This window comes from Anolis carolinensis, unplaced genomic scaffold (assembly GCF_035594765.1).
Source record: "Anolis carolinensis isolate JA03-04 unplaced genomic scaffold, rAnoCar3.1.pri scaffold_7, whole genome shotgun sequence".
NCBI classification, from domain to species: Eukaryota; Metazoa; Chordata; class Lepidosauria; order Squamata; family Dactyloidae; genus Anolis; species Anolis carolinensis.
Genome location: NW_026943818.1, coordinates 24,968,684 through 24,994,913, shown reverse-complemented (window position 1 = coordinate 24,994,913; position 26,230 = coordinate 24,968,684). Strand labels below are relative to the sequence as shown.

At 42.5% G+C, this 26,230-nt stretch overlaps 1 protein-coding gene across 1 annotated transcript in view; it reads right to left on the bottom strand.

The window, feature by feature from the left end:
- Positions 1-5,425: 5,425 nt before the first annotated feature.
- Positions 5,426-26,230, bottom strand: part of pafah1b1 (platelet activating factor acetylhydrolase 1b regulatory subunit 1) — a 34,884-nt gene continuing 14,079 nt past the window's right edge. Inside the window, exons 2-11 of the mRNA XM_003228822.4 lie at positions 24,428-24,633; positions 23,687-23,771; positions 18,054-18,128; positions 17,119-17,325; positions 14,777-14,945; positions 14,141-14,243; positions 13,454-13,682; positions 10,260-10,361; positions 9,812-9,968; positions 5,426-9,005 (exon numbers count right to left, since the gene is read on the bottom strand). Coding sequence (XP_003228870.2) covers positions 8,932-9,005; positions 9,812-9,968; positions 10,260-10,361; positions 13,454-13,682; positions 14,141-14,243; positions 14,777-14,945; positions 17,119-17,325; positions 18,054-18,128; positions 23,687-23,771; positions 24,428-24,459 — 1,233 coding nt within the window. The 5' untranslated portion in view covers positions 24,460-24,633 and the 3' untranslated portion in view covers positions 5,426-8,931. The remainder of the gene's footprint in view (positions 9,006-9,811; positions 9,969-10,259; positions 10,362-13,453; positions 13,683-14,140; positions 14,244-14,776; positions 14,946-17,118; positions 17,326-18,053; positions 18,129-23,686; positions 23,772-24,427; positions 24,634-26,230) is intronic.

The following is a 26,230-nucleotide window of genomic DNA, read 5'->3' as shown; positions in this document are numbered from 1 at the left end:
GGCTTCTTCCCAAGAGCCTGAGACAGGGCTGAGCCTCTATACCTCTCCTGAGGCACTTGTTGGGACACAGAGGGCGGAGCTAGAGGAGTGGGCGTGGCTTCTTCCTAAGAGCCCGAGACAGGGTTGAGCCTCTATACCTCTCCTGAGGCACTTGTCAGGACACAGAGGGTGGAGCTAAGGAAGAAGGCGAGGCTGAGCCTCTATAGCTCTCCTGAAAGGCCTTTTAGAACTGAGACAGGGCTGAGCCTCTATACCTCTCCTGAGAAGCCTTATAGAACTGAGACAGGGCTGAGCCTCTATACCTCTCCTGAGAAGCCTTATAGAACTGAGACAGGGCTGAGCCTCTATACCTCTCCTGAGAAGCCTTATAGAACTGAGACAGGGCTGAGCCTCTATACCTCTCCTGAGAAGCCTTATAGAACTGAGACAGGGCTGAGCCTCTATACCTCTCCTGAGAAGCCTTATAGAACTGAGACAGGGCTGAGCCTCTATACCTCTCCTGAGAAGCCTTTTAGAACTGAGACAGGGCTGAGCCTCTATACCTCTCCTGAGAAGCCTTTTAGAACTGAGACAGGGCTGAGCCTCTTCCCAAGAGCCTCTGTATACCTCCTGAGACGCTTGTTAGAACACGGGGGTGAGGTATAGAGGTTCAGCCCCATCAGGCACTTGGGAAGAGGCCCCGCCCCCTCTAGGCCCACCCCGTGTTCTGGCAGGCGCCGCAGGACAGGGATAGAAGCTCAGCCCTGCCTCAGAGCTCGTAACTCCGCCCATCCCAGTCCTGGCTGCCCATTTGTGGCCCCACCCACCTCCCCTCCCAGACTTGCATCTTGGACTAGGGGAGAGGCTCAGCCCCGCCCTCTTGAGCAGGAGCCACACCCATCCCTCTTAAGCCACGCCCCCCTTTCCAGGGGGCGCTGAGTAATATTTTTTCTGGAAAGGGGACGGTAGGCCAAATAAGTTTGGGAACCACTGATCTAGTCCAACGCAAGGGGATGTATCGACAACAGTAAATCGGGAGAGCTAATAGCCCAGAGGACAGGATCAGAACCTGAAGCCTGGGTTCATATCCCCGCTGACTCCTCAGTACTTGACACAGTAGGTGAGGTTACTCAATAGAATTTACTTCCTACCTTCCCACGCATAGCATATATTCCTCTTACTGCTATTGTTTCAATCCCACCACCCTCAAGTTCTTATCAACGTATGGCATTGGTCACCGCTTACTTACGCCGGTGATACACAGTAGTCTATCTCTATATAGATGACTGGTTCCTTGCGGCTTACTCCAAGCATCGACTTCGTGCTCATGTCGCCTTACCTTTGTGTCCTCGTAATGAACCCATGAGAAATCCCATCTAAAGCTGAATCACAGGCTCAAGTTTATCAAAGCTCTGGAAGACTCACCAGAAAGAGCCTACCATTTCCAAACTCACAGGTCCACCATAAACCACCTATGAGTCCAGGGCTATGCCTTGACTGGACATTTGTTGACCATAGATACACTCTGAAGGAGAGAGATTCTTTCCAGGAATTTCTAGGTTCTCCAGTATGACTTTATGGTTAACTTCTGGTGGAAATTGCCTCCGCACAGACTACACGAAGAAGAACGCATGGATACAAGATGTGAAAGGGGTCTAGGCGTCTTAGTGGACCACTACCTGGACTGCGATGCAGCAGCTCAACTAACTAACTACTCTGGCATTTTTTGTTCCGCCTCTTTTGCTTGTTTCCTGCTGTCTGAGATCCCACCTCAACGTTCGGGAGAACTTCCCGATCGTAAGAGATGTTCAACAGTGGAATAGGTTGAAATCTTGTGGGATCTGCTTCTCCTGAGGATTTTAATTTGTTTGCCAAAGTGGTAACAATGTGCCAGCAAACATTGTCTTCTGGAAAACGAAGGTCAAAGAAACAACGTCTAGGTAAAATCGTTTCAGCGGAAAAGAACATAATGAGGCCGCCTGATAGAAGGATCAATATTAATTAGGTTAGCAAAACTGTGCTCGCCTACGGTTAATACAGTGGTTCATTTGGGTCTTGGATGGAATTTAGGTCAAATTATAGCTCTGTGGTTCGGGAGTCACTGCGGTGGCTTTCCCAGCCACCTCTGGCACCTTGGAGGTAGTTTCTTCATTAGGTTTTTTTTATGGGGACATGATAGAAGTCTCCCTGCAGGATAATAGGGCAACGGCTGATTCTCTCAAACCAGAAGCGACTTGCAGCAATGGCCTGTTCCATCAATGTTTAACATTTACACAAATGATCAGCCATTGCCAGAAGGGACAAAGAGATTCATCTATGCTGACAATCGTGCCATCACCACCCAAGCAGGGAGCTTTGAAATGGTTGAAGCTCTCCGAAGCTTTAGGTGCTCTTACTGCCTATGACAGGGAAAACCAGCTGATTCCTAATCCATCTAAAATGCAGAGGTGTGATTTTCATCTTAAGAACAGACAAGCATCTCGAGCTCTGAGGATTGCCTGGGAAGGAACCCACTGGAGCATTACAGCACACCCAAATACTTGGGAACTGAACCATGCCGACTTATAAGAAGCACTGCTTGAATATCAAGCAAAAAGTGGGCGCTAGAAAAAATATTGTACGAAAGCTACCTTTCACAACTTGGGGATCACAACAAGATACAGTGAAGACCTCTGCCCTTGTGCTTTGCTACTCTGCTGCTGAATACACATGCCCAGTGTGGAATAATAATAATAATAATAATAATAATAATAATAATAATAATAATAATAATAATGGAAGACTATACTCCCGACCTCACAATTGTGTTAAAAAACAAAGTATGGATTCTCGATGTTGCAATCCCAGGGGACAGCAGGATTGAGAAGAAACAACTGGAAAAGCTGACACGATATGAGGATTTAAAGATCGAATTACAAAGACTCTGGCACAAGCCAGTCAAGGTGGTCCCAGTGGTGATGGGCACACTGCGTGCAGGGCCTAAAAGCCTTGGCCTGCACTTAAACACAATCGGCGCTGACAAAATGACCACCTGCCAGCTGCAGGCGGCCACCTGACTGGGATCTGCTCGCAATATTCGCCGATACATCACACAGTCCTAGACACTTGGGAAGTGTCCGACGTGTGATCCAATACAACAGCCAGCAGAGTGTCTGCTGTGGACTCATCTTGTTGTGTTTCAAATAATAATAATAATAATAATAATAATAATAATAATAATAATAATAATAATAATAATAATAATAATATATTATTATTATTATTATTATTATTATTATTATTATTATTATTATTACTATTATCCTTGACAAAATTGAAGGAAAAGATGACAAGGAGAAGACCTGGCTCTGGCTCACGAATGGGACCCTGAAGAAGGAGACAGAAGGCCTGATCCTTGCAGCCCAGGAGCAAGCCATCACAACAAAAGCAATTCAGGTCAAGATCGAAAAATCAGCTGATGACCCAAAATGCAGACTGTGCAAGGAAACCAACGAAACCATTGATCATATCCTCAGCTGCTGTAAGAAAATCGCACAGACAGACTACAAACAGAGGCACAACCATGTGGCCCAAATGATCCATTGGAACTTATGCCTCAAGTACCACCTCCCAGCAGTAAAGAACTGGTGGGATCACAAACCTGCAAAAATATTGGAAAATGAGCACGCAAAGATACTGTGGGACTTCCGAATCCAGACTGACAAAGTTCTGGAACACAACACACCAGACATCACAATTGTGGAAAAGAAAAAGGTTTGGATCATTGATGTCGCCATCTCAGGTGACAGTCACATTGACGAAAAACAACAGGAAAAACTCAGCCGCTATCAGGACCTAAAGATTGAACTGCAAAGACTCTGGCAGAAACCAGTGCAGGTGGTCCCGGTGGTGATCGGCACATTGGGTGCCGTGCCAAAAGATCTCAGCCGGCATTTGGAAACAATAGACATTGACAAAATTACGATCTGCCAACTGCAAAAGGCTATTGGGATCAGCGCGCATCATCCGAAAATACATCACACAGTCCTAGACGCTTGGGAAGTGTTCGACTTGTGATTTTGTGAAACGAAATCCAGCATATCTATCTTGTTTGCTGTGTCATAATAAAATAATAATAATAATTTTATTTTTGTACCCTGGCTCCATCTCCCCGAAGGGACTTAGGGTGGCTAACATGGGGCCAAGGCCGGGTAATTACAATAGAGCGAAATAAAATACATACAGTAGAGTCTCACTTATCCAACACTCACTTATCCAACGTTCTGGATTATCCAACGTAGTTTTGTAGTCAATGTTTTCAATACATCGTGATATTTTGGTGCTAAATTCGTAAATACAGTAATTACTACGTAGCATTACTGCATATTGAACTACTTTTTCTGTCAAATTTGTTGTCTAACATATTTTGATGCTTAATTTGTAAAATCATAACCTAATTTGATGTTTAATAGGCTTCTCCTTAATCTCTCCTTATTATCCAACATATTTGCTTATCCAATATTCTGCCGGCCCGTTTATGTTGGATAAGTGAGACTCTACTGTACATCTCACCACGTTCAAACAGTGGATGTGGCACTTAATGTCACATTATCATAGGATGCCTAACACCGCTGGAGAAATTATACTGTTTAGCTGGTATTGCACCATCTGACATCTGTCGGGAAGTAGCTGCCAATAATGTAAGGACCAAGACATTGACATCTCCAGCCCATCCTCTGTTCAGATATCAGCCAGCATGCCAATGCCTTAAATCAAGACATTTCTTCCAGAGATACTTGAATAATCATCTCAGCAAGCAAGAGTCCAAAAATGGCAGGTTAAAACCTGGAACCTCAATCAGTGGCCGATACTGGGTGAGTAACTCCCTCCTGGGCACACAGAAGACTGGGTGACTTGGAAGGCGCTGAACAGACTGCACTCTGGCACCACGAGATGCAGCAATGAGGCTACAAAGTGGAGTCCACGACATGCCAGTGTGGAGAAGAGCAAACCACAGACCACTTACTACAATGTGGTCTGAGCTCTGCCACATGAACAACGAAGGACCTTCTCGCAGTGGCACCAGAGGCACTCCAAGTGGCCAACTTCCGGTCAAAGGAAATCTAATATAATGCCAAGTTTTAAACTTTGTTTTTTTTAAAAAAAAAATACATTATAAATGTATCCTCAATTTGCTTCGGACATGATAAATAAATAAATAGGAGGATGTCTATTATGCATAGAGTTTGGACCAGGAATGCATCTAAGTACAATGCCTCAAGGAGCTTTAGTATCATGGAAGACGTCTCTTAAGACCCGCCATTCCCACCCGCTGCACCACTAACCTGCACAGAAACAACAAAGAGAGTCTCCCTATTGAAACCATTGATTTCTCTGTCCCTAATCTCCAGGTAGCTTTTTTTTTTTTGTTCTTTTCCGTACCTAAGCAAGAAAGAAAAGAAACACATTTAGTTTTATATGCATTTTAATAGTTTACCAATTGGTACAATAAGATTTTTTGTTTTTAATATGCAGAAAACATGGATAAATTTTGTTTTACACAGTCCGAGAGCGACAAATCTTACTGTAAAACACAGAGCAGTATTATATACATTCCTTTACTGATTTTTCTTTTTAAGTGTGTCAATATCTTCAGTTAACTCCTACAAGTCTGGGGTGGGGTGGGGTGGGGGGTGAGGAAAGAAACTTTCTCCAATGGCAATCGCTACGTCGTTCTCACGGAAAATAATAATAATGAAGACGCTCGTCTTCATGTCAGTGTCGGGATCAAACGTCTCAAAAGGTGGAAGATTTTGCTAATTCTTGTCGGAACAAGCTTTGGGGAGCTGGATGGGTATGTTTAGGAGAAAGCGGATTACTTACAGTGGGAAGAGGATAAGAAAAAGCCAGTAAACATCCAGCTGTGACTTGCCAATCCAGCTCAACCTCCCCTTATTTTTTTCTCGCCTATTTTATCATCTGCCACTAAGAGAGAGGCTTTGCATTAAGGACAGGGTGAGGGGAACAACAACATTGGACTCTGTATGGAATTAAGAGAATCATTCCTCTTCCTTCATTCAAATGCTGTAAAGGCCGTACTCAATGGATTATCAAGCCAGTTACTGTGTGCAAAAACCCCAAACTTGAATTTGTTCCTTACCTAAATTTAGCGTCCATGGGCAGGATAATGGAGCAGGGGAGTGAGGCGTGGCGGGGAAAGGAGAGAAAGCTACGTCAAGACAGTTTTGACTTGCATTAAAAACGTTCAAGAGGGAAAGAGGAGACGTGGCGGCCTCTGGGTAACAACCCGGAAGCGGATGAGGAGGGGGGCGGGGGCACCGTGAAGCGGTCGCCAAAGCTTTCCAAACACCACAGTGCTCCACAGCTCTCGACAACTTTGCTAGCAACTAGTATTCTGTGTTGTTTTTTTGTTCCTTACGTTTTTTTAGAAAAGTTATTATTATTATTAGTGCTCTGGGCACATCATTGGTCACACCACACACAAAAGCAGGACGGCTTTTCGACAAAAAGAAAAAATAAATCACGGTAAAGTGCAAGACGTTCGGCTTTCGGATTGTGTCGGAATTGCACACAAAGAAAAAAACGGATAGGGAGAGAGAGAGAAAGGATGAGTCTAAAACGTTTCCCAGGAACACCTCCATTCATGCAATTCTGGAATGTGAGATAACGAAAGGAAGAGTATCTGCGACATCAACGGACCTAGGGCCGGTTTGTTTGGCAATGCAATGACCCTGCCAGCCGACTCAAAACCCTCCTACACAACGGACCTAGGGCTGGTCTGTTTGGCAATGTGATGACCCTGCTGCCAAAAGCTCCTAAGTGCCAGCTGACTCAAAACCCTCCTACACAATGGGCCTAGGGCCGGTCTGTTTGGCAATGCGATGACCTTGCCGCCAAAAGCCCGACACAAAATTCTCCTACGTTCCAAAATAGTCAACCTCAACACGCTTCACAGAAAAAAGAAAAAGGCACAGGAAAAGTCAGACAGCAAAACAAAACCGCGACGCCACCAGGTCCGCAATTTCGATCCTCTCCAAACAGGGCTCTATCCACTGACGCAATCCACCCACATTCCCTGTCAAATTATAATTCGGGTCTTACACAAGTTTCAGGTTATTCACACCAAGGAGGGTGGCTTCCCTTATTGCAAATGGATCAGAGACTGGAAAAGTTTGGGGGGAAACAGTGGTCAAACTCCCATGTCAGTAAGGTACCTGTGCGACGGAATAACCGACCTGCTCTATCTTTGCAAATACCTTTACAAAATTTGGAAATTCTCAAAAGGTAAAAGCATTTTCTTTCGCAGAAAACAGCTCCAAAACTAGGATGGGGCCAGATCTCAAATGTGTGGGTTCACTCATGGTTTATTTTTTAAAACTGAGGAACATTTAAGCCAAACAAATCTGACTGAGTCCCTATCTCCAAATTTACTCCCTTTTGGTTTGCACAAGAAACCCGAGAGAAAAACGTTCTTTTATGCGGGCAAACTAAAGTCTGCTTTCTTTTCTCGAAACTCTCCAAATAGGCGAGTTTCCCCCCTATGTAAATTAAAAATTTATGGAGAATATAAAGTGTGTTTTGTTAAAATATGTAAGACCATTAGCTTTATTATATTTGAAAGTGGTTACCCCTGGTCAACAAAGAACTGGGATACTAGACCTACAACAGAATGAGGTTGGTATAATGCAAAAAATCAGGACTCTTTCCAATTTAGCGGTAACGTTGCCACACTGAAACGGTCACAAAAAAAAACAGCCTGTGCTTTAGGACTCTTTCCAACTTAGGGGTGACGCTGCCACACTGAAATGGTCACAATCGCAAGAGGATGGGTTTGAACTCATGGTCAAAAGAGGCAAGCCACCTTGCCAAGAAGGCCGCAAACTCCCTGGGCGCAAAAACAATCCTTCCTCTTCCCTCCCTGGACATTCTTGAATGTCCCAAGCTCCGTTCAAAACCCAATATTCAGAGACACCCACACCATGTCTGGTTTCGCTCACTGGGAAGAACTGGCTCGTCCAAATATTATCCCATTGTTAAGACACGCTCAGACTGACAAAACCAAGCCATCTTCCAATGCGCCAACTCAACAAACTGATGCGCCAACTCAACAAATCGCAACCGAAGCCAACAGGGAAAGTGCCAAACCGTCAAGAGTCAACTGGGAGAGATGAAATCTAACTTTGCCCCAGTGAGAACGAACTCACCGCCTCCTCATGGGAAGCATTCGAACCCAACAGAACACCAGAGACCAAATTTTAAATAATAATAATAATTACACATCACATCATATCAAGGTTTCTCTTCCTAGGGTACAAATAGGAACTTTTGTTTCCTTCTGTTACTTCAATCTGATAGGAAGCCAAAATGATAATAAAAAAGAGATCCGATTGATTTGGCAAACATCCCACTAAGAGGCGGAAAAGAAAACCCCCGACATTTCTAATTACTCTCCGTTAATTGTGTACGATTCTAAGTTGCAGCCTTGACGATCTAGCATCCTTAGGTTTCGTAAGCACACTTCAGTGATGTGACAGAGATACGGGTTTTGGAAGGAGCCCCCGCCTGCCCCCCAAAAAACACCGCGCACAAGAGGAGAAACAGGCGCCCAATCGATCCAGCACAGGACAGCTTTGCAGCCTCCAGTTTACGTGCCCCCAAAGACGACCAACCAGCGTTTCTGCCTTGTCCGGTCTGATGTGACCAATGCCAGCCCATGTTCTTATTAAACCTATGGTACTTCTAGACAACGTATGTAAATTTACAGTATACAATTTGGATTCACCATGCATGAATACTTTGTGTGTAACATTTAATAAGCTCAATCTACATCCAGAATAATTTACATGAAAGGACAATATTTATTTTAAACAGAGCTCAATGGGTAATCATGGTATCCGAGTGCATCCAGAGAGGGAGGGAAAAGGGGAGGTGGGTCATCGGATGTGGACTCGATCAACGGCACTCCCACACTTTTACTGTTTGATCTACGCTGCCAGTGACCACATAGGGGGCTGTCTTGTGGAAATCTGCAAGAAAGGGGAAAGGAGACGTTAACGGGAGACTAATAACAGGCTGATAGTAACCAAATAGCAGTACCCAGTGACGTCTGAAGAGCAGGCAGAATTAAATGTTACAGTTGTCCAACCATCCTTTCATCATTCGTGGGAAATGAAATGTTTTCTCTGTGGTCAACATCCACGAGAGATTCATCCTAAGTAGAACACTGAAAGACCAAAAGACTCTCTAGGTCTTCCGGTGCAATTCTATGACTAACTTCTGGCAGATCCTGACCACAGTCATGCTGGAGAATCTCGCTAAGAATCTCTAGGTCTTCTGGTGCAAGTCTATGGTCAACTTCTGGCAGATACAGACCAGAGTCATGCTGGAGAACCTCAAGATTACTAAAGAGGTAAACATGACAGAGGATTATTTCTTCACAGGTTTTCAACATTTGCAAATGGACTGCACTCCTGAACCCAGCAAACTTGGCCACCTGACTGTATTCTAACACTTTGTGAAAGTCCTCAAGGAGACCCCACAACCCATGATTAAGGGAAAATGCCTCAAAACGAAGCCTGATGCAACCCACAAACACATCACTACAAAAACAAAGGGGAGAAGCGTATGATATCTTTTCCAATATGTAAACATGGCTCTCGTGTCTCCTCTCAAGCTTCTCTTTTGCAGGCTAAACAGACCCAGTTCGAGCCTGCCAGAAAGCCCAATAGCTGGAAACATGAGTTCAAAGTTGGCTGTAAGACCAACTTTGTGCTGAAGGTACTGGCGGGCTCCACTGCATTTTGCTGGAAGCGCCCTTAACACGCATACATACCCAACGAGGTAACAAAGTGTTCGTGCGCATTGAGAGTCTTCATGCATCTCTTGTTCTTGTAGTCCCAGACACGCAAGGTCTTGTCATCGGCGCAGCTCAAAATAAATTTCCCTCCAGAATGGAAGAGGACGCCACGTACCCAGTTATCATGACCCACCTTCAGGGACAGAGGGAGAGGAGGAGAGAGAAACACACTTAAGGTCAGGCAAGCAAGTCTCAAGGGAACACAATGCAAGTCACATCCCAATGCTGAGGTTGTTCCTCTCCTTACCCCGAACAAAGGAGTCATGAACGTTCGTGAAGAGATACAGGTACTCTGCTCTTTCTTGAAACTCTTCTAATTTTTTTTTATGGTGACTGATTTAACCAAACAACTCCGTAACTAATCCAGACGTTTTCCTCTACTTGCTTATTTATGGAACAAGGAAAAGAAACCCAGGGAACGTACCAAAGTCATAAGGCACATGCCAGTACTAATGTCCCACATCTTGATGGTCTTGTCTCTAGATCCAGAAAGCAGGAAAGGCCCAGGCTTACCACTCTTCTTAGTCTACAGAAGAAAGAAAAATAAAAACCCTGATTTCACATGGAAGAAGTATGTGCTCACATTCAGAGAACCAAAGTCCAAACACTAAAATAAATCGAAGAAAAAGTTACTCTGAAAATGAACAATATTGAGATGTAGTATTATGCTAAATAAATGCAGGAGAGACAGCGTGCTCTAGTGTTTTGAAGACAAACCTGTGGCTCTGGAAATCAGGGTTCTAATCCCTGCTCAGCCATGGATACCCACTCTCTCAGTCTCAGAGAGGCAAAAGCAACAAATCCTGCCTAGAAAACCCTATGTAAATGGTTCCAGTTTAAACGTCTTGAGAGTAAACAACAAGAAACAATAAGAAGCAACAGAAAAGAAACCCCTCAAAAGCACAAGTTCAGCACTCCCCAGATGCTGCATAGCATGTTGGGTGATTTTATATTATTATTATATTATTATTTATATTATATTGTATTATTTTAAAATAATTTTGTGCACACAATTCAGGTTTGTGTTCACTGAACCATCAGAAAGCAATTGTGACAGTATCTCAGCTACCCATGTGGACAATTAATAATAATAATAATAATAATAATAATAATAATAATAATACAGTAGAGTCTCACTTATCCAACGTAAACGGGTCGGCAGAACGTTGGATAAGCGAATATGTTGGATAATAAGGAGGGATTAAGGAAAAGCCTATTAAACATCAAATTAGGTTATGATTTTACAAATTAAGCACCAAAACATCATGTTATACAACAAATTTGACAGAAGAAGTACTTCAATACATTGTAATGCTATGTAGTAATTACTGTATTTACGAATTTAGCACCAAAATATCACGATGTATTGAAAACATTGACTACAAAAATGCGTTGGATAATCCAGAATGTTGGATAAGTGAGGCTCTACTGTAATAATAATAATTTATTTTTGTATCCCACCCCATCTCCCTGAAGGGACACAGGCGGCTCACATAGGGACGAAGCCTTGTACAGTTCTCAGATTCAGAGCATTTCAGGTTTCCAGATAAGGAATATTTAAATATTTGTATGGTTTTAAAAAAAATAAAAAGCCTAACAGACTGGAGCAATGTCATGTTGCTCTTACTGAGTTTACTTCCCAGCCCTTCACTGTTGGTCTCCCACTGTCGTTCACGCCTCTTCCTTTTAAATATATGCCACCCACATTCCACCTCAAGAGAAGCAGCCCATTTCAGATCCCATGCCTTCTCACTATTGGGAGTTGGCAGCCTCGAAAACATGAGACAAGAAGAGGCTGGGGAAAGTAGCCCGAGGTGTCTCATCATATGATCCGTTCCTCTTCGAATCCCAAGAACAAAAACACCGACCTTGAGGCATGGAGTGTATAAAGACAGGGGAAAATGTACATTCTCTTCCTTTTGCCCAAATTGAAAAATGGCTCGAACTTCACCAGCCATTTGGCTCTTGTGACTTTGGGCCCAGTGTCAAGTTGGCAAGGGCCAGGGGAGAGGACACTGCTGCAGAGGAAGAGTCAGCTGAGAAAAAGTGACCTTAAGTACACCCTTAGAAGTCAATCTTTCTGGTTGCAACGAGTGCAAAATGACGCTCTTCCACAATGCTGAGAAACAAGGTAACAAATCACACTTTCATTGAAAGACACTCCCTGACATAAACATCAGTGACCCACGGCCGGCCAGCGGTCAATATATTCTTACATTACTCTCTTTCCATATTTTCTGGTTTACAATATGTAAACACACAAAAATGCCACAATTATCTGCACCTCAGTCACTCTCAAAGTCAAGATGAATGAAAAGGGATGTTTCAGAAAGCCTGGAAACATCACACAACGCACTGTCAGGCTAGCTGGGCCATACTATTTTGAAGGTGTCATATACAAAGCTCTGACAAGGTCACCTTCCCGCTTATCTTCCTCCCATATTGGCCCATTCCCTCTGGTATTCAAAGACTTCATCTTTGAGCCATATCAAGCAAAGGGTGGGCAGGGAATGGAGCCTTCTCAAGCGTGGCTCTTGGACTGTGAAAGATCCTGCTTGGAGGCATCCACAAGACCCGCCCTGGATTCAAGGAAATGTTAAAACTCATCTGAATCACCTTCTAGGGGGAAAAGACAATGCTAAAACGGTTTATGGTCTATGTGTCTTCCTGGTGGAGACAGAGAATGCGCTAAGGGGGCTTTCACAAACAAACAAGTGCTGAAGTCTTCAAGAAACCTCTCAAGAGAACTACACAACCACCACATCTACCATGTCTTTTTCATCAAGGGTAGAGCCTTATGGTGGCCTTCAAAAGACCGTTGAATCCATGGAGGCAGAATTCGTGGATACAAAGAATTTTCTTAATAGTGGTCCATGCATTGTACCCAGTTTCGGTCAGCAGATGTTATTGGACAATAACCAATACAAAGAAAGGATTCCCTGAAATGCAAAGGCAAGAGGCCACTATAACTAGAAATGTAATCCAATAATATAAATTATAAAACAGTAATTTCTATATATGCTATTGGCATAGAACATCCAATGTGCAACCAAGGATAATAAAGATTCAAAATATATTAAATGCTTCAAAAAACACGTTTCTAAACCAAAATATAATCCATGTGTTACCAACACACATACATTCATAGAAAGTAAAACTCTATATTCAGAATTTGTGAGTCCAATGACCACCAGAGTTCATGTTCCACATGGAGGAATTAGTGATTTATACAGTCCTCCATGTTACTTTCCTGTTAACTTCCAAATGTTACTGTATCCCAACTCCCTATCAGCTCTAATGATATAGAAGTTGTAGTTTACTATCTGGAAGATCACATAAATTGATGGCACGGACCTTCGACTTGATATAGAAGAACTGCTGTGAACCCTACCACTACATGATAAAATGCTGAATAACACAACCACAAGTCTTTTCTTCTCTAAAACCCGTTCTTTACAATTGGATGATCCTTATGCTATGGTCCATGTCAATCTAATGATGGAATATGCTCTGGTGGATAAGTATTTATATCCGAGTGGTCACCACAATCAATCCCCTTCAAGTTGCAATGCAGACAAGGATCGTAGAAGAGGAGAACGTATCAATCAGGTCACTTGCCTCCGATCCCGTAGCTTCTGATATGGTGGCATAGGAGCTCTCCGGCGCCCAGGAGATGCACTCGACCACATGCTCATGTTCCCGGAGCTCGGCTTTGCATTCCTTTGTTGCTACCACCCAGACACGCACCGTCTGGTCGTTGGAACAGCTGGCAATCAGCGTGCCGTCCTGGTTGGGCCGGACCATGCGGACCCATTCTCTATGCCCCGTGAAAGTCTTCACACAGTAGCTGAGGAAGGGCACAAAACCAGACGTGTTTGCATTGGTAAGAACCGGACTGAACGACATCACAATTTCATTCAAGATTTGAAACAGAATATTTTCACAACTTAAAAAAATAATCAAACCAAACACTCTCTACTCAAGCAAGCTTTAGGCGTTTGGGTATTTGTTGCCTACCTCTCTGGAGGTGGTACTAAGCTAAACTGCCCTATTTCTGCAGACACCAATCCCCATAAAAACATATGTCTATGTCTAACTAACCCAGTACTACCAATTCAATCAGCAACAAGTCTCTAGGATAGCAGGGAAATAGTCTCACCCATTACCACTTTTAAATGGAGATATCCGGGGTTGAACCTAGGGTACTCTGCTGTACCCCAGTCAACAACCTCAGTTCCAAAGATTTCTTAAGAAAGTTTGTCACTGTAAACAGATACGGTTTCTCTTCACATCCCTGTGCCTTACCCTGTTTGAACTTCCCACATTTTGATGGTTTTATCCCTTGAGGCGGAAGCTATATGATCCCCGTTGGGCATGATGGCTACAGAAGAGACATTATGGTCGTGACCTAAAATGGAGAAGATAAAAACTAGCTTCAGTTAAGCTGCACGTTGACACTGTTATGCTACAATCTCTGTGTGTGGATGTCGGCACTCAAACAATGCCAATGGTCCTTTCTGCAATCCTATATGAAAATTCTAAATACTCCTCTGGAGCAAGAAATGATCCCCTCTTTGGGAAATATCCAAGGTTCATAGACAGCTGGCAACAAAACGAAATTAAATATGCTTCCTGCATCATCTCATTACCCTGTCAGCCCAAGAAATAGCAGTACGAAACATACAGTGCGTAGTTCATCAAGTCAGCACAAAACCTAACATTTCAAGCGGGATAGTCCAGAGATGAATTCCAATAGGGCACTACTACTAAAGCCTGAAAAATATATGCAAAATACTAACATAGCTCATTGTAAACATTGTAAGGAAGGTTATGTCTGGGCCATATCTGAAGTGAACCAATTCAGACCAAAAATGTTTAGCATTCCCTTCTACACGTTTAGCAGCGAGGATTATTGTTGTCTAGGTTCCTTCGGTTGCTCACCATGCATGGTTCTTATACACTCGAAGCCTTGGAAATCCCATAGTTTAATGGTCATATCCGCAGAGCAGGAGGCCAACAGCTTGCCACTGTGGTCGAAGGAAATATCCTGCACAGAGTCTGTGTGGCCCTTCAAGGTTCGCTCAAAATCCCCCGTCTCATAATCCCATACCTAAGAACAGACGACAAGGCAAAACGTTATTCCTTTTTGTCATCTGCATCATAGGCGGCAACCTTTGCATCAAGAAAAGAGTCACACGTAATCTTACTGGAAGAGGAGGAAATGAGCTACCCATGGCTTTTCATGCACGCACACAAAAATAGTGGTGTCAAATTTGGGGTCTCCAAGTATTTTGGACTTTAGCTCCCAGAATTCGTGGCTATTGAACAAGCTGGCTAGGGCTTCTGGGGATTGGGGTTTGAAATATCCACAAGTTTGACATTTCTAAAAGTATAACAAGACCAGGTTTCTCCTTTCCAACAGAACAATAATGAAAAAGTTGTTTAGAACAGCTTAAGATGGTCCAAAAGAACACCACCCCCATATATATATATATACACACACACACACACACACACACAGTAGAGTCTCACTAATCCAAGTCTCGCTTATCCAAACTTCTGGATTATCCAAGCCATTTTTGTAGTCAATGTTTTCAATATATCATGATATTTTGGTACTAAATTTGTAAATACAGTAATTACAACATAATATTACTGTGTATCGAACTACTTTTTCTGTCAAATTTGTTGTGTAACATGATGTTTTGGTGCTTATTTTGTAAAATCATAACCTAATTTGATGTTTAATAGGCTTTTCCTTAATCCCTCCTTATTATCCAAGATATTCGCTTATCCAAGCTTCTGCTGGCCCGTTTAGCTTGGATGAGTGAGACTCTACTGTATATATATATATATACACACACACACACACAGTAGAGTATGGGTACAGTAGAGTACAGTAGAGTAAGGAAAAGCCAATTAAACATCAAATTAGGTTATGATTTTACAAATTAAGCACCAAATCATGTTATACAACAAATTTGACAGAAAAAGTAGTTCAATACGCAGTAATGTTATGTTGTAATTACTGTATTTACGAATTTAGCACCAAAATATTATGATATATTGAAAACCTTGACTACAAAAATGCCTTGGATAGTCCAGAACCTTGGATAAGCGAGACTCTACTGTACTACTACTACTAATAATAGAATATAATATTAATTACATGTCATATATTACATGCAATATTACTAATAATATTACAGTATAGTGATATAGTACAATACAGTAATTTATTGATAGTATTATGCTATGCTAATAATATAATATATTATATGTATATACTAGCTGTGCCCGGCCACGCGTTGCTGTGACAAAGTGGTGGTGGTATTGGTTAAAAATTGTTGTGTAATTTTTATTTGATGTCATTTGTATTTTTTATTAATTTTATTGTAAGTTATCTTTTTATTTATTATATTTTATTATTTTCTTGCATTATTTTTAGTTATTTTCTGTTATTATAGTATTTTATTGTATTAATTTTTTAGTGTTTTTAATTATTTTTTTAGTGTTTTTTATTATTTTATTGGGTTGCTAGGAGACCAAGTTGGAGGAGCTTAGCCTTCTAACTGACAGCAATTGGATAAAAGCAATTATTCCTCTCTCTCTAATTAGGACTTTATTTTTCTTTTTTTTTTGTTGTATCAACCTAGAGCCGTGGATGAGGGGTTGTGTCATCAAATTTCAAGGTTGGGGGGCCTGTAGTTTTGTTGTTTTGTGGGTCGCCCTGATGCCATCACTCTTTTATATATATAGATAACTTGTAATCTGCTCTGAGTCCCCTTTGGGGTGAGAAGGATGGGATATAAATGTAGTAAATAAATAAATAAATTATATATAGGGCCAAAATGCAAACCAACAAATAAATAAACAAATAAGAACACAGGCTAAAAAGAGCGACTAATATGTTTATCACCCCACAATGACTTCAGGAGGTGAATCATCACGCTGCGTACTAAACTGACATTTATAAACTTCGAAAAGATATTGTAAACTCAATTCTGATTCATTCACAACAAGCATCACTGTGCAATCTGTTTGATTTGGGACAAATCTGTTGTATAAGGAAGCTTATTTCTCTCTGCCTGAAAGCTAGTGCTTCTTGTGCATCTGCAACCCAACACAGATGACTGGCCATAGTGAATCTACACGTTCCAAACATGCCAAAGGCAAAACGGGAGTAGAAAAGTTCACATAGCTCCATCAAGACTCTCCCTTTCACCCCAGCAAGCCAGAGGAAAGGCAGAGGAAATGAAGAAGCAAATACAACGGCCTCCTACCTTTATTGTGGCATCCTCTGAAGCAGAGACCATAACACTGAAAACTGGATGGAAAATTACTCTTGTGACAGGACTCCGATGTCCGCTCAAGGCATACTTTTCGGGAGGACGAGGGATCCACTCTTTCGGGTCTCGCTTCTGACCAAGAGGCCCGCCTGATGTAAATTCTTCCTTGGCTTCGTTGAGTTTGGATTCTAATTCCATAACCTAGGTTCGGAGGGGAAGTGAAGAGAGAAAAACAAACAAAGGTGTTATAAGGCATTTACGATTCAAGCATCCTGCAAAATGAGAAATGTGGTTGTCACCAAGTTGTTCTTTCCTCTCAACTGACATCTATAACTTGCCAATGAGTATCTTGACAAGGAAGAAGAATGGAAAGAAACCCAGGCTTTGCGACCAGACACCTGTCTCCACTTTTTGAGAATAATCTCATCTCTTACACTTTCATAAAATAGTATTTTTTATTGCACATGGAATAACAACAACAACAACTTATTTATATCCTGCCACTATCTCCCAAAAGGGACTCGGGGCAGTTTACAAGCACGTGGTAGTGCAATGAAATAATAATAATTTTATTTTTGTATCCTGTCACCATCTCCCCAAAGGGACCCGGGGCAGTTTACAAGCACGTGGTAGTGCAATGAAATAATAATAATAACAAGAACAACTTTATTTTTGTATCCCGCCACCATCTCCTCAAGGTGACTCGGGGCTGCTCACATTGGGCAAAGCCCAACAGCACAATTAAAATGAAAATTACATAAAATGCAATTCACAGAATAAACAGAATAAAAACAACAACATTATAACAATAAATAATAACACCAGCCAGCAACCAATATGCTCCCAAGAATCAACATGAGATACTACTTTAAACAGCACTGCAGTTGTTTCATCACCAGGACCTCCTCCCATTTCTGTCTTCAACTTACCTTCTTCTGTAATCTTATAACCGATGTCCATTTCTTTTCCAAGAGTCCTGCATACTTTTTATCTAATTCTTCATTCTAAAGCAAAAAAAGATCAAGACAATCATCACAAACCCAGACTATTTATTTTAGTTACTACATTTATATCCTGCCCTTCTCACCCCGAAGGGGACTCAGGGCGACTTACAAATCATATGTACATACAATTAGCATAGCACAATATTAGCATTATATATTACTATATTGCCATAATATTACTAGTAATATTACATGTAATATATAATATATAATTAATATTATTATATTGTATTATTTTATTATGACACAGCAAACAAGACAGATATGCTGGATTTCGTATCACAAAATCACAAGTCGAACACTTCCCAAGTGTCTAGGACTGTGTGATGTATTTTCGGATGATGCGTGCAGATCCCAGTAGGGTGGCCTTTTGCAGTTGGCAGATCGTAATTTTGTCAATGTCTATTGTTTCCAAATGCCAGCTGAGATGTTTTGGCACGGCACCCAGTGTGCCCATCACCACCGGGACCACCTGCACTGATTATATTGTATTATTATTAGTATTATATTGTATTACAGTACATTATAATATTATTACCTATCTCTCAATTTGCAGATTATTTCAGTCAGTGCAACCAACAACAAAATTGTGACCATGAGCAGTATATATTTGAAATTTAATAGTTCTCTTAAGCAAGAGATTTTAGGCAGGGGATGGATTCATGCAAGCCTTGAGATGCTATTGCATTACACCACCCATCAAATCTACCCAGACGTTGTGCATTCTGGTCCAGCATCTCAATGGTAATATGAAATAAACAACACAAAGCATTCATTTCATCATTTTGCTCCTCAGAAACCACAATTACTTGTTTGTTTATTGCTTGATTATTTCTCAAAATCTGGTTTTCACTATGAAACTGCTAAGTTCAGCAGCATCCTTTGGACCCACAGCTCCCCCCCCCCCCCAAAAAAAAATAGAAGCATCATCATGCACAGGAAAAGCTTTTGGATGCCATCTTTTCCAGTGTCTTCTCCTTGTTATTAAATCAGTGTTAAGGTACATTTAACTAATTTACGACACCATAAAAACCTCCAGCAGCGTGTAGAAAGAATGAGGAAGTACTCCATCAAGGACTCGGTGTCACAAGTGGACAATGAAGAGGCAGCTTAGGGAATCGAGCATACCCTCATGAAGCCGGAAGCTGTAAAATGTTAAATTGCCTCTGTGTCTGTCTATATGTTGTGTGTCTAATGGCATTGAATGTTTGCCATGTATATGTGTATTGTGATCCGTCCTGAGTCCAGTTTGGGGTGAGAAGGGCTGAATATAAAGACTGTAATCTATATATCCAGACAGCCCTTGGTCGGATCTGGACCAAACTGGGTACACTGCCTCATCATGCCCAACTGTGCATACAGGCAGGGTTTTGGGGTGATTGACCTTTGTCTTTGGGAGTTGTGGTTCACCCTTATACAGACAGCACTAAACCCAGCCGACTTCAGGTGTGGACCAAACTTGGCACACAAGTTTCTCAAATGACCCAGACACCGCTGGGTCCCAAAGCCAGTAAATAATAAATAAGGGTTGTTGTGTGTTTTCCGGACTGTATGGCCATGTTCCAGAAGTATTCTCTCCTGACGTTTCACCCACATCTATGGCAGGTATTCTCGCACCTCTGAGGATGCCTGCCATAGATGTGGGCGAAACATCAGGAGAGAATCATACAGTCTGGAAAACACACAACAACCCTATGATTCCGGCCATGAAAGCCTTTGACAACACATTAAAATTTAAAGACTTAAATAGCAAATTTTCAGTTGCCTTGCAAAGCACGAGACTGATTTACTCTTTTAAAAAAATCATAATGGCCAATATAATGATCACAAAAAGCTGGTGTCGTAACTGACAAGTGTGTTATGGAGCCTCAGAAAGGGACCAGCCAAAGCAGACGCTGAATGAGGCAAGTGAGCAGCGGAACATCATGGCTGCTAATTGGATTATCTTCTCGGGGAAGAGGCCACTATGGAGACATTACCACCCTCCATGCTTGGGGCAATTTGGGGTTATTTGTGGAACTAATTTGTGCTGAAGCCCCTGAAGCTGTGGCATGGGTAGCATCCAACCCACTGGTGCTGGGATTTCTTTTAAGGTCTTTTAATTCATTACGAGTTCTCTGATAATTCATTCTTCTGGTTTAATCCTCAGTTCGCTTGTAAAAGAATCGAAACCATCTCCCTTATGAGCGCTGAGTAACAAGGCTGCATAGCATGTTTGGGACCTCCTTTTACCTTTTGGGGGAAAGATTTTTAATGAGGTTGATGGATAGGGCGGCATTTCTTTCATCAAGCCCCATTTTCAATTATGCACACAATGAGATTACAACCATGGCTTTTATTTGAATGAGAGCTGGGGAAATGAAATTAGAGCCTCAAGTGGGTATTTTGGGGTAGCAGTCATGCTTTCATAGTCTGGTTAGTAGGCATGAAGGGGACACTGGGAGATTAGCATGCATAGTCGACAATCCAAAGATATTATAACAGAATTTCTAGATTTTACCATGGCAAGTTACTCCTCTTCCAGTTGCCAAAGAATAAGAGCGGAGCAACATTTTGTGCGTGAAAACTTGGTCTAGGGTGGGAGAAAGAACTCTTGTTTGAACCAAGTGTGGATGTTGCAATTGGCCAGCTTGATTATCACTGAATGGCCTTGCAGCTTCAAAGCCTGGCTGCTTTCCGCCTGAGGGAACCCTTTGTTGGGAAGTGTTAGCTGGCCCTGATTGTTTCATGTCTGGAATTTATTTATCAGCAACATTTATATCCCGCCCTTCTCACCCCGAAGGGCACTCAGGGTGGCTTACAAGTTATATGTACATACAATATATTATATTATTAGCATGCCAAAATATAAACATTATATATTACTGCCCGGCCACGCATTGCTGTGGCTTTTCGGAATGTTTTGTTCGCAAGGTGGAATAGCAGTGAATAGCATTGGAGGCTCAAAGCCTGGCCATTTTTTTCATATGGGAATCCTTGTTAAGTGAGGTGGAATACAATGAGTAGTCTCGATGCGGGAGGTATGAATGTTGTTATTAGTCACCTTGATTAGCATTTAATGGCCTTGTAATGTGAAAGGCGGACTGCTTCCTGGGTGGGGTAATCATTTGTTGGGAGGTGTTAGCTGGTCCTAATTGTTTCCTGCCTTGTAGCTTCAAACCCTGGGTGATTCCCGCCTGGTGGAATTCTTTGTTGGGAGGTATTAGCTGGCCCTGATTGTTTCCTGCTTTGTAGCTTCAAACCGTGTGTGATTCCTGCCAGGCAGAATCCTTTTTTGGAGGTGATAGCTGGCCCCGATGGTTTCCTGTCTTGTAGGTTCGAAGAATTGGCTGATTCCTGGCTGGGGTAATGCTGTGGCTGGGGTAATGCTGTGAGCGAGGTAGCGTGTGTCCTTTGTTGCCCCCTCCCATGTAAAGGGCGGGAGGCCCACAGTTTGGGTGGGCAGTTTGGTCTCCGTCCAGGTCCCCTGCCACAGTTTGGGTGGCCACTTTGGTCTCTGTCCGTCTCCCCCTCCCCCCGAAGGTGGCAAGGGCCGGCGTGGGAAGAGGGGTGCGAGCCGCCATTTCTGGCCCTTTTCAGCGTGGCGTTTTCTGAGGCCTTAGGCAGCCATCCGGCCCTTTTTCTGCCCCTCCCCCCTCGGGTCGCTTGGGAGCTTACCTGGGTCTGGGGAGTAATGTGGCGATGGCGGGAATAGTGTCTCGCCGGTGTGCTTGTGGGCTCTTTATCTGCGGGTGGTGTGGGCCGTGCTCCTCCTCGGGGCTTGGAGGACGGGTGATGGTGGAGGTATGGGAAGAGGTGAGCGAGGAGGCCCACGGCCTTCCCCCCCCTCCCGCATCGAGAGGGCCGGGAGGCCCAGAGTTTGGCTATCCAGTTAGGTTTCTGGTCGGCTTCCCCCTCCCCCAGGGTGGCGAGGGGTGAGCCAGGAGAGGCACCTGGGAGGCTTGAATCCATGTCGGGCCCGCGCAGAGCCCTGCAGGCCTGTTGCCACCGCCAGTGCGAGGGCTACCCCGGCATCGAGGTCCGGGATCACAGTAGCTCCTTTCGCGATGGGCTCGCCTTCTGCGTTATCCTGCACCGCCACCGGCCCGACTTGGTGTGAGTAGACCCGCCCTTCTAGGCCTCAACGAAATCCCCGGGCTCACCTAGGCGGAGCGGTCGGTTCTCCTGGCACGTGGTGGCTCAGGGCTATTCGGCAAGATGGTGGAGGCGTTGGGGGCGGGAAAAGGTGTGCCCGTTGAGGGGTGGGGGTTTTGTCTGCGCGGGCTCGCTTTTGGTGCACGCGCAGATGGTTTGTTGCCGTTTTTGGGGGGTTTTTAGCCCTCTTTTAGGTTCCTGCTGTGTTTTATTGTTGTATGAACCTTGAAGCAAGGCTTTTGCGTCGTGTTGTCAAGTTTGGTGGTTCTGGGGTGTATAGTTGTGTTGTTATAGTCACAGCGCAAACAACTTTACCCTTTTATATATATAGATATTGTACAAGCCCTGGTGGCGAAGTGTGTTAAAGCACTGAGCTGATGAACTTGCAGACCGAAAGGTCGCAGGTTCAAATCCCGGGACCGGAGTGAGCGCCCGCTGTTGGCTCCAGCTTCTGCCAACCTAGCAGTTCGAAAACATGCCAATTTGAGTAGATCAATAGGTACCGCTCCGGCGGGAAGGTAACGGCGCTCCATGCAGTCATGCCGGCCACATGAGCTTGGAGATGTCCTGCCTGCTAGCAGACTTTAAGGTAACCTCTGTAGGTTTCATTGCTTTGTAAAAAGCAAACGGCTGATTTACCCAGTAACTTAAGAAATGTTTTTGTATCTTGGTTTTATTTCAGAATTGTATAATGTAGAATTTCATGAATTTCATAGAATTTTTTATATTTAATAGTTTTTAATTGATTCTATGTACTGTTATGATTTTTAACTATGTGTAGGCATTGAATTTGTTGTAAGCCGCCCTGAGTCCTTTCGGGTGAGAAGGGTGGGATATAAATGTTGTAAATAAATAAATAAAGAGCATAATATGAGTATTATATATTATTATATATAACATATTATATTCCAACAAAGGATACAGCCAGGCAGGAAGCAGCCACTTTGAATCTGCAAGGCTTTTCAATGCTAATCAAGGTAGCTAATTGCAACAATCACACACGCCTCGACAAGAGTTATTTCTCCCACCCTGGACATTCCACATATATATAAAGCCAATCTGCAGTTTCAACAGACCTCACAACCTCATAGATGTGGGCAAAACATCTGAAGAGAATGCTTCTGGAACATGGCCATGTAACTGTGAAGGAGCCTGCTCAGATTTCATCAGCATGTGTGAGAGGTTAAGATTTTTAGGTTTATATAAAATCTCATAGTTTCTCTACCAAGTTAGAATAGCAACAAGGTCTAAAGAACAAGCTTATCTTACTAAAATAATTAACATCTTGTTTCAGAAACTATAAAGGTCAATTGTGTCTTTGTGATCCTATTTTACCAAAGCGAGCAGACTGCCCAGCAGGTTTAAAAGGATAAGGATGATTTAATATTATAATGTACCCTTCGCAGAATTTGAGGTCTACTTACCACATCAAGCTCTGCTTCCTTTTTAAAAACAGAGTATGCCTCTTCGTAGCCATTAGAACGAAGATAATCTGCTATCGCTCGATTTCTAAACAAAAAAAAGAGAGAGACATGGGTCTCACATTTACATTCATATTATAGCCCTGAAGATACACCCATGAAGCCTGGTACCTCCCTTCTCTTTCAAAGAGAAATCATAATTATAGCTTGTAATGATTGGGATTTTTATAGGCAGCGTTCTCACCAAGAGATTTTTGCGAAGCAGTTTGCTCCATACTCACTGTAACAAAAACCTATCATGACCTAAGAGTTGTGACATCCGTTAGAGCAGCAATCTCAACCTGTGGGTCGCAGCTATTTTGGCCTTCAACTTACAGAAATCCTATCACACTTTGCGGACTCAGTGGTATTCTGGAGAAATGTGAATCACACTAGACCCTGTCCTAATTTTGTGAGCCTGCAAGCCCCCTGTAGCTTTGCAATTAATCAATTGATTGCTGGCAGCAAAAGAGCCAAATGCAGAAGCCATATTTTGATTTTAGGATAATTAATCAGCAGAAGTACTTCAAAACAAGGCTTTTTTTACCTGTCATCCATTAGCAGCAACATGGATCCTGAGAGAATTTGCTCCCAGATCCTCAGATGTCTCCCACTTGTGCTACAGATGTCGAATTAGAGCTTTGTTACTGACAACAGCTACCTGTAAGCAACAAACGTTGGCAATGCCACACTGGAGTTACTCACAGCTCATCCCGTTGCCTCTGCGACAGCACCATGGTGGCTGTAGTGTCAGGTTAACGTCGCTTGATGGTCTTCTCGTCAAGCAGCTCTGAGAATTTGAGGTCCACAGTCGGGTTTGCCACAAAGTGGCTCCAACCAAAGAGCAGCTTTTTTTCCACAGGTAAACTCCAAAAAGAAGAACAGATGCATTCAACAAGGATTCATTCCATCTAAAAAAAAAAATTAGTAAGGAGAAAAAAATGAGATTTTATTTTTTATAAAATAAAGTTGTTCATTGCAACAACTACATGAAACAGTGATTTTTCATGAGCCAAACCAAAGAATGTGCCAAATGGTATCTATTGACATATAAATCGTTGAACATTGAAAGGCAAAATGTACTGCATTTCTTTGATTCTAAGATATATTTCCCCTATATAAACATTTCTAAAAAATACATCTTAGAATCACCAATTACAAATATCTTTTCTTTCTGTTGGTGGGACTGTAGTGTATGTCTCACAATTGATGGCATTTTACTATCGAAGAAATATATACAGTAATTGGGCTACGAAGAATCCAGAACTGATAAGAGGATGGCTTTGAGGGAGAAAAGTGTTGGCCGTTCAGTTAGATGGCCTGGATTTCCAATGTGAACCCCATCCCGAAATAGAGAGCCCTCCCATTCCTGTATATACTCCTGGATATGTCAACTTCATGTATAAGTCAAAGGCAGGTTTTGGGCCCACCATGGTGGCTGTATTATGGATTATGATATGTCCCGAAGAAAAGGTGAGGGTCATTCCCCAGAAGGAGAAAGTGCTAATGCTGCCTCAAGAAGCCACTTCCACCATGTATATATATGCACACGCACACACACACATAGTTGTCTATTGTTGCTTGCATGCATATTTATTCTTCCTGCTATCTGGATTCTACTTAGAATTGATTTACATTGTTTCTGGAAACCTTCAGATGTTGTTGAATGACAGCTTACAGCAAGCCTCATTACTAGCTATACTGGCTATACCTCCTGCCATTTGCAGTCAAAAGCCACCTGAAGACAGAAGGCTATGTTGATATTGTATTTATACCACAAAAGAAACCAGTATCACTGTATGTGAGAGGTTTCCGCTATTAGACAAAACCTGATCCTACTGCTGCCTTCTGCTCAGAAACCAATGATCTCCTTTGGTGTCCCTTTGCACAACTTCTGTCCCCACCCCAAAGGAACAAGGACTTCGTTTATGTTCTTCATGGAATGTTATGCTTTGCCGGCTTTCTATATAGCTTTCGTCACTGTCTGTTAAGAGATAATTGTTCCCACTGCACAGAACTCCAAGGTTCTTTTTTTTTAAGGAAGCGGGTTAAGAAGAGAGTTTAATTAAAATAATTCACTATATACTACAAGTTACACATTCTACCTCCTCATTCATCACACTCAATATTACATGAAATGAATCTGACAACAGTACTGCTCATGTAACTTCACTTGTATTTGTGCACAAGTTGCAAGAATGACTCATCAGCAAAAGGCCCATGATTCTAGAGAAAGCCACCACATCCCGCTTTAACATATTCAACATATAAGCAAGCTGCAGATTGTGCTATAATGGACATAATGTAAAAAAAGTAAAGAGTAAAAGCTTTGGCACAGATAACAAGAGATTGAAAACATGGACTGGTTTCAATGTTTTATTTTTATATTAATGAGATATAATACTGTTTAAAATCCACAACCCGTTTAATAAAAAACATGAGCAACTGGTTGTCTGGTGAATAATAACGGCTGAACGCTCTTCCGTTTACGAGATGCTTAAGGTCCTG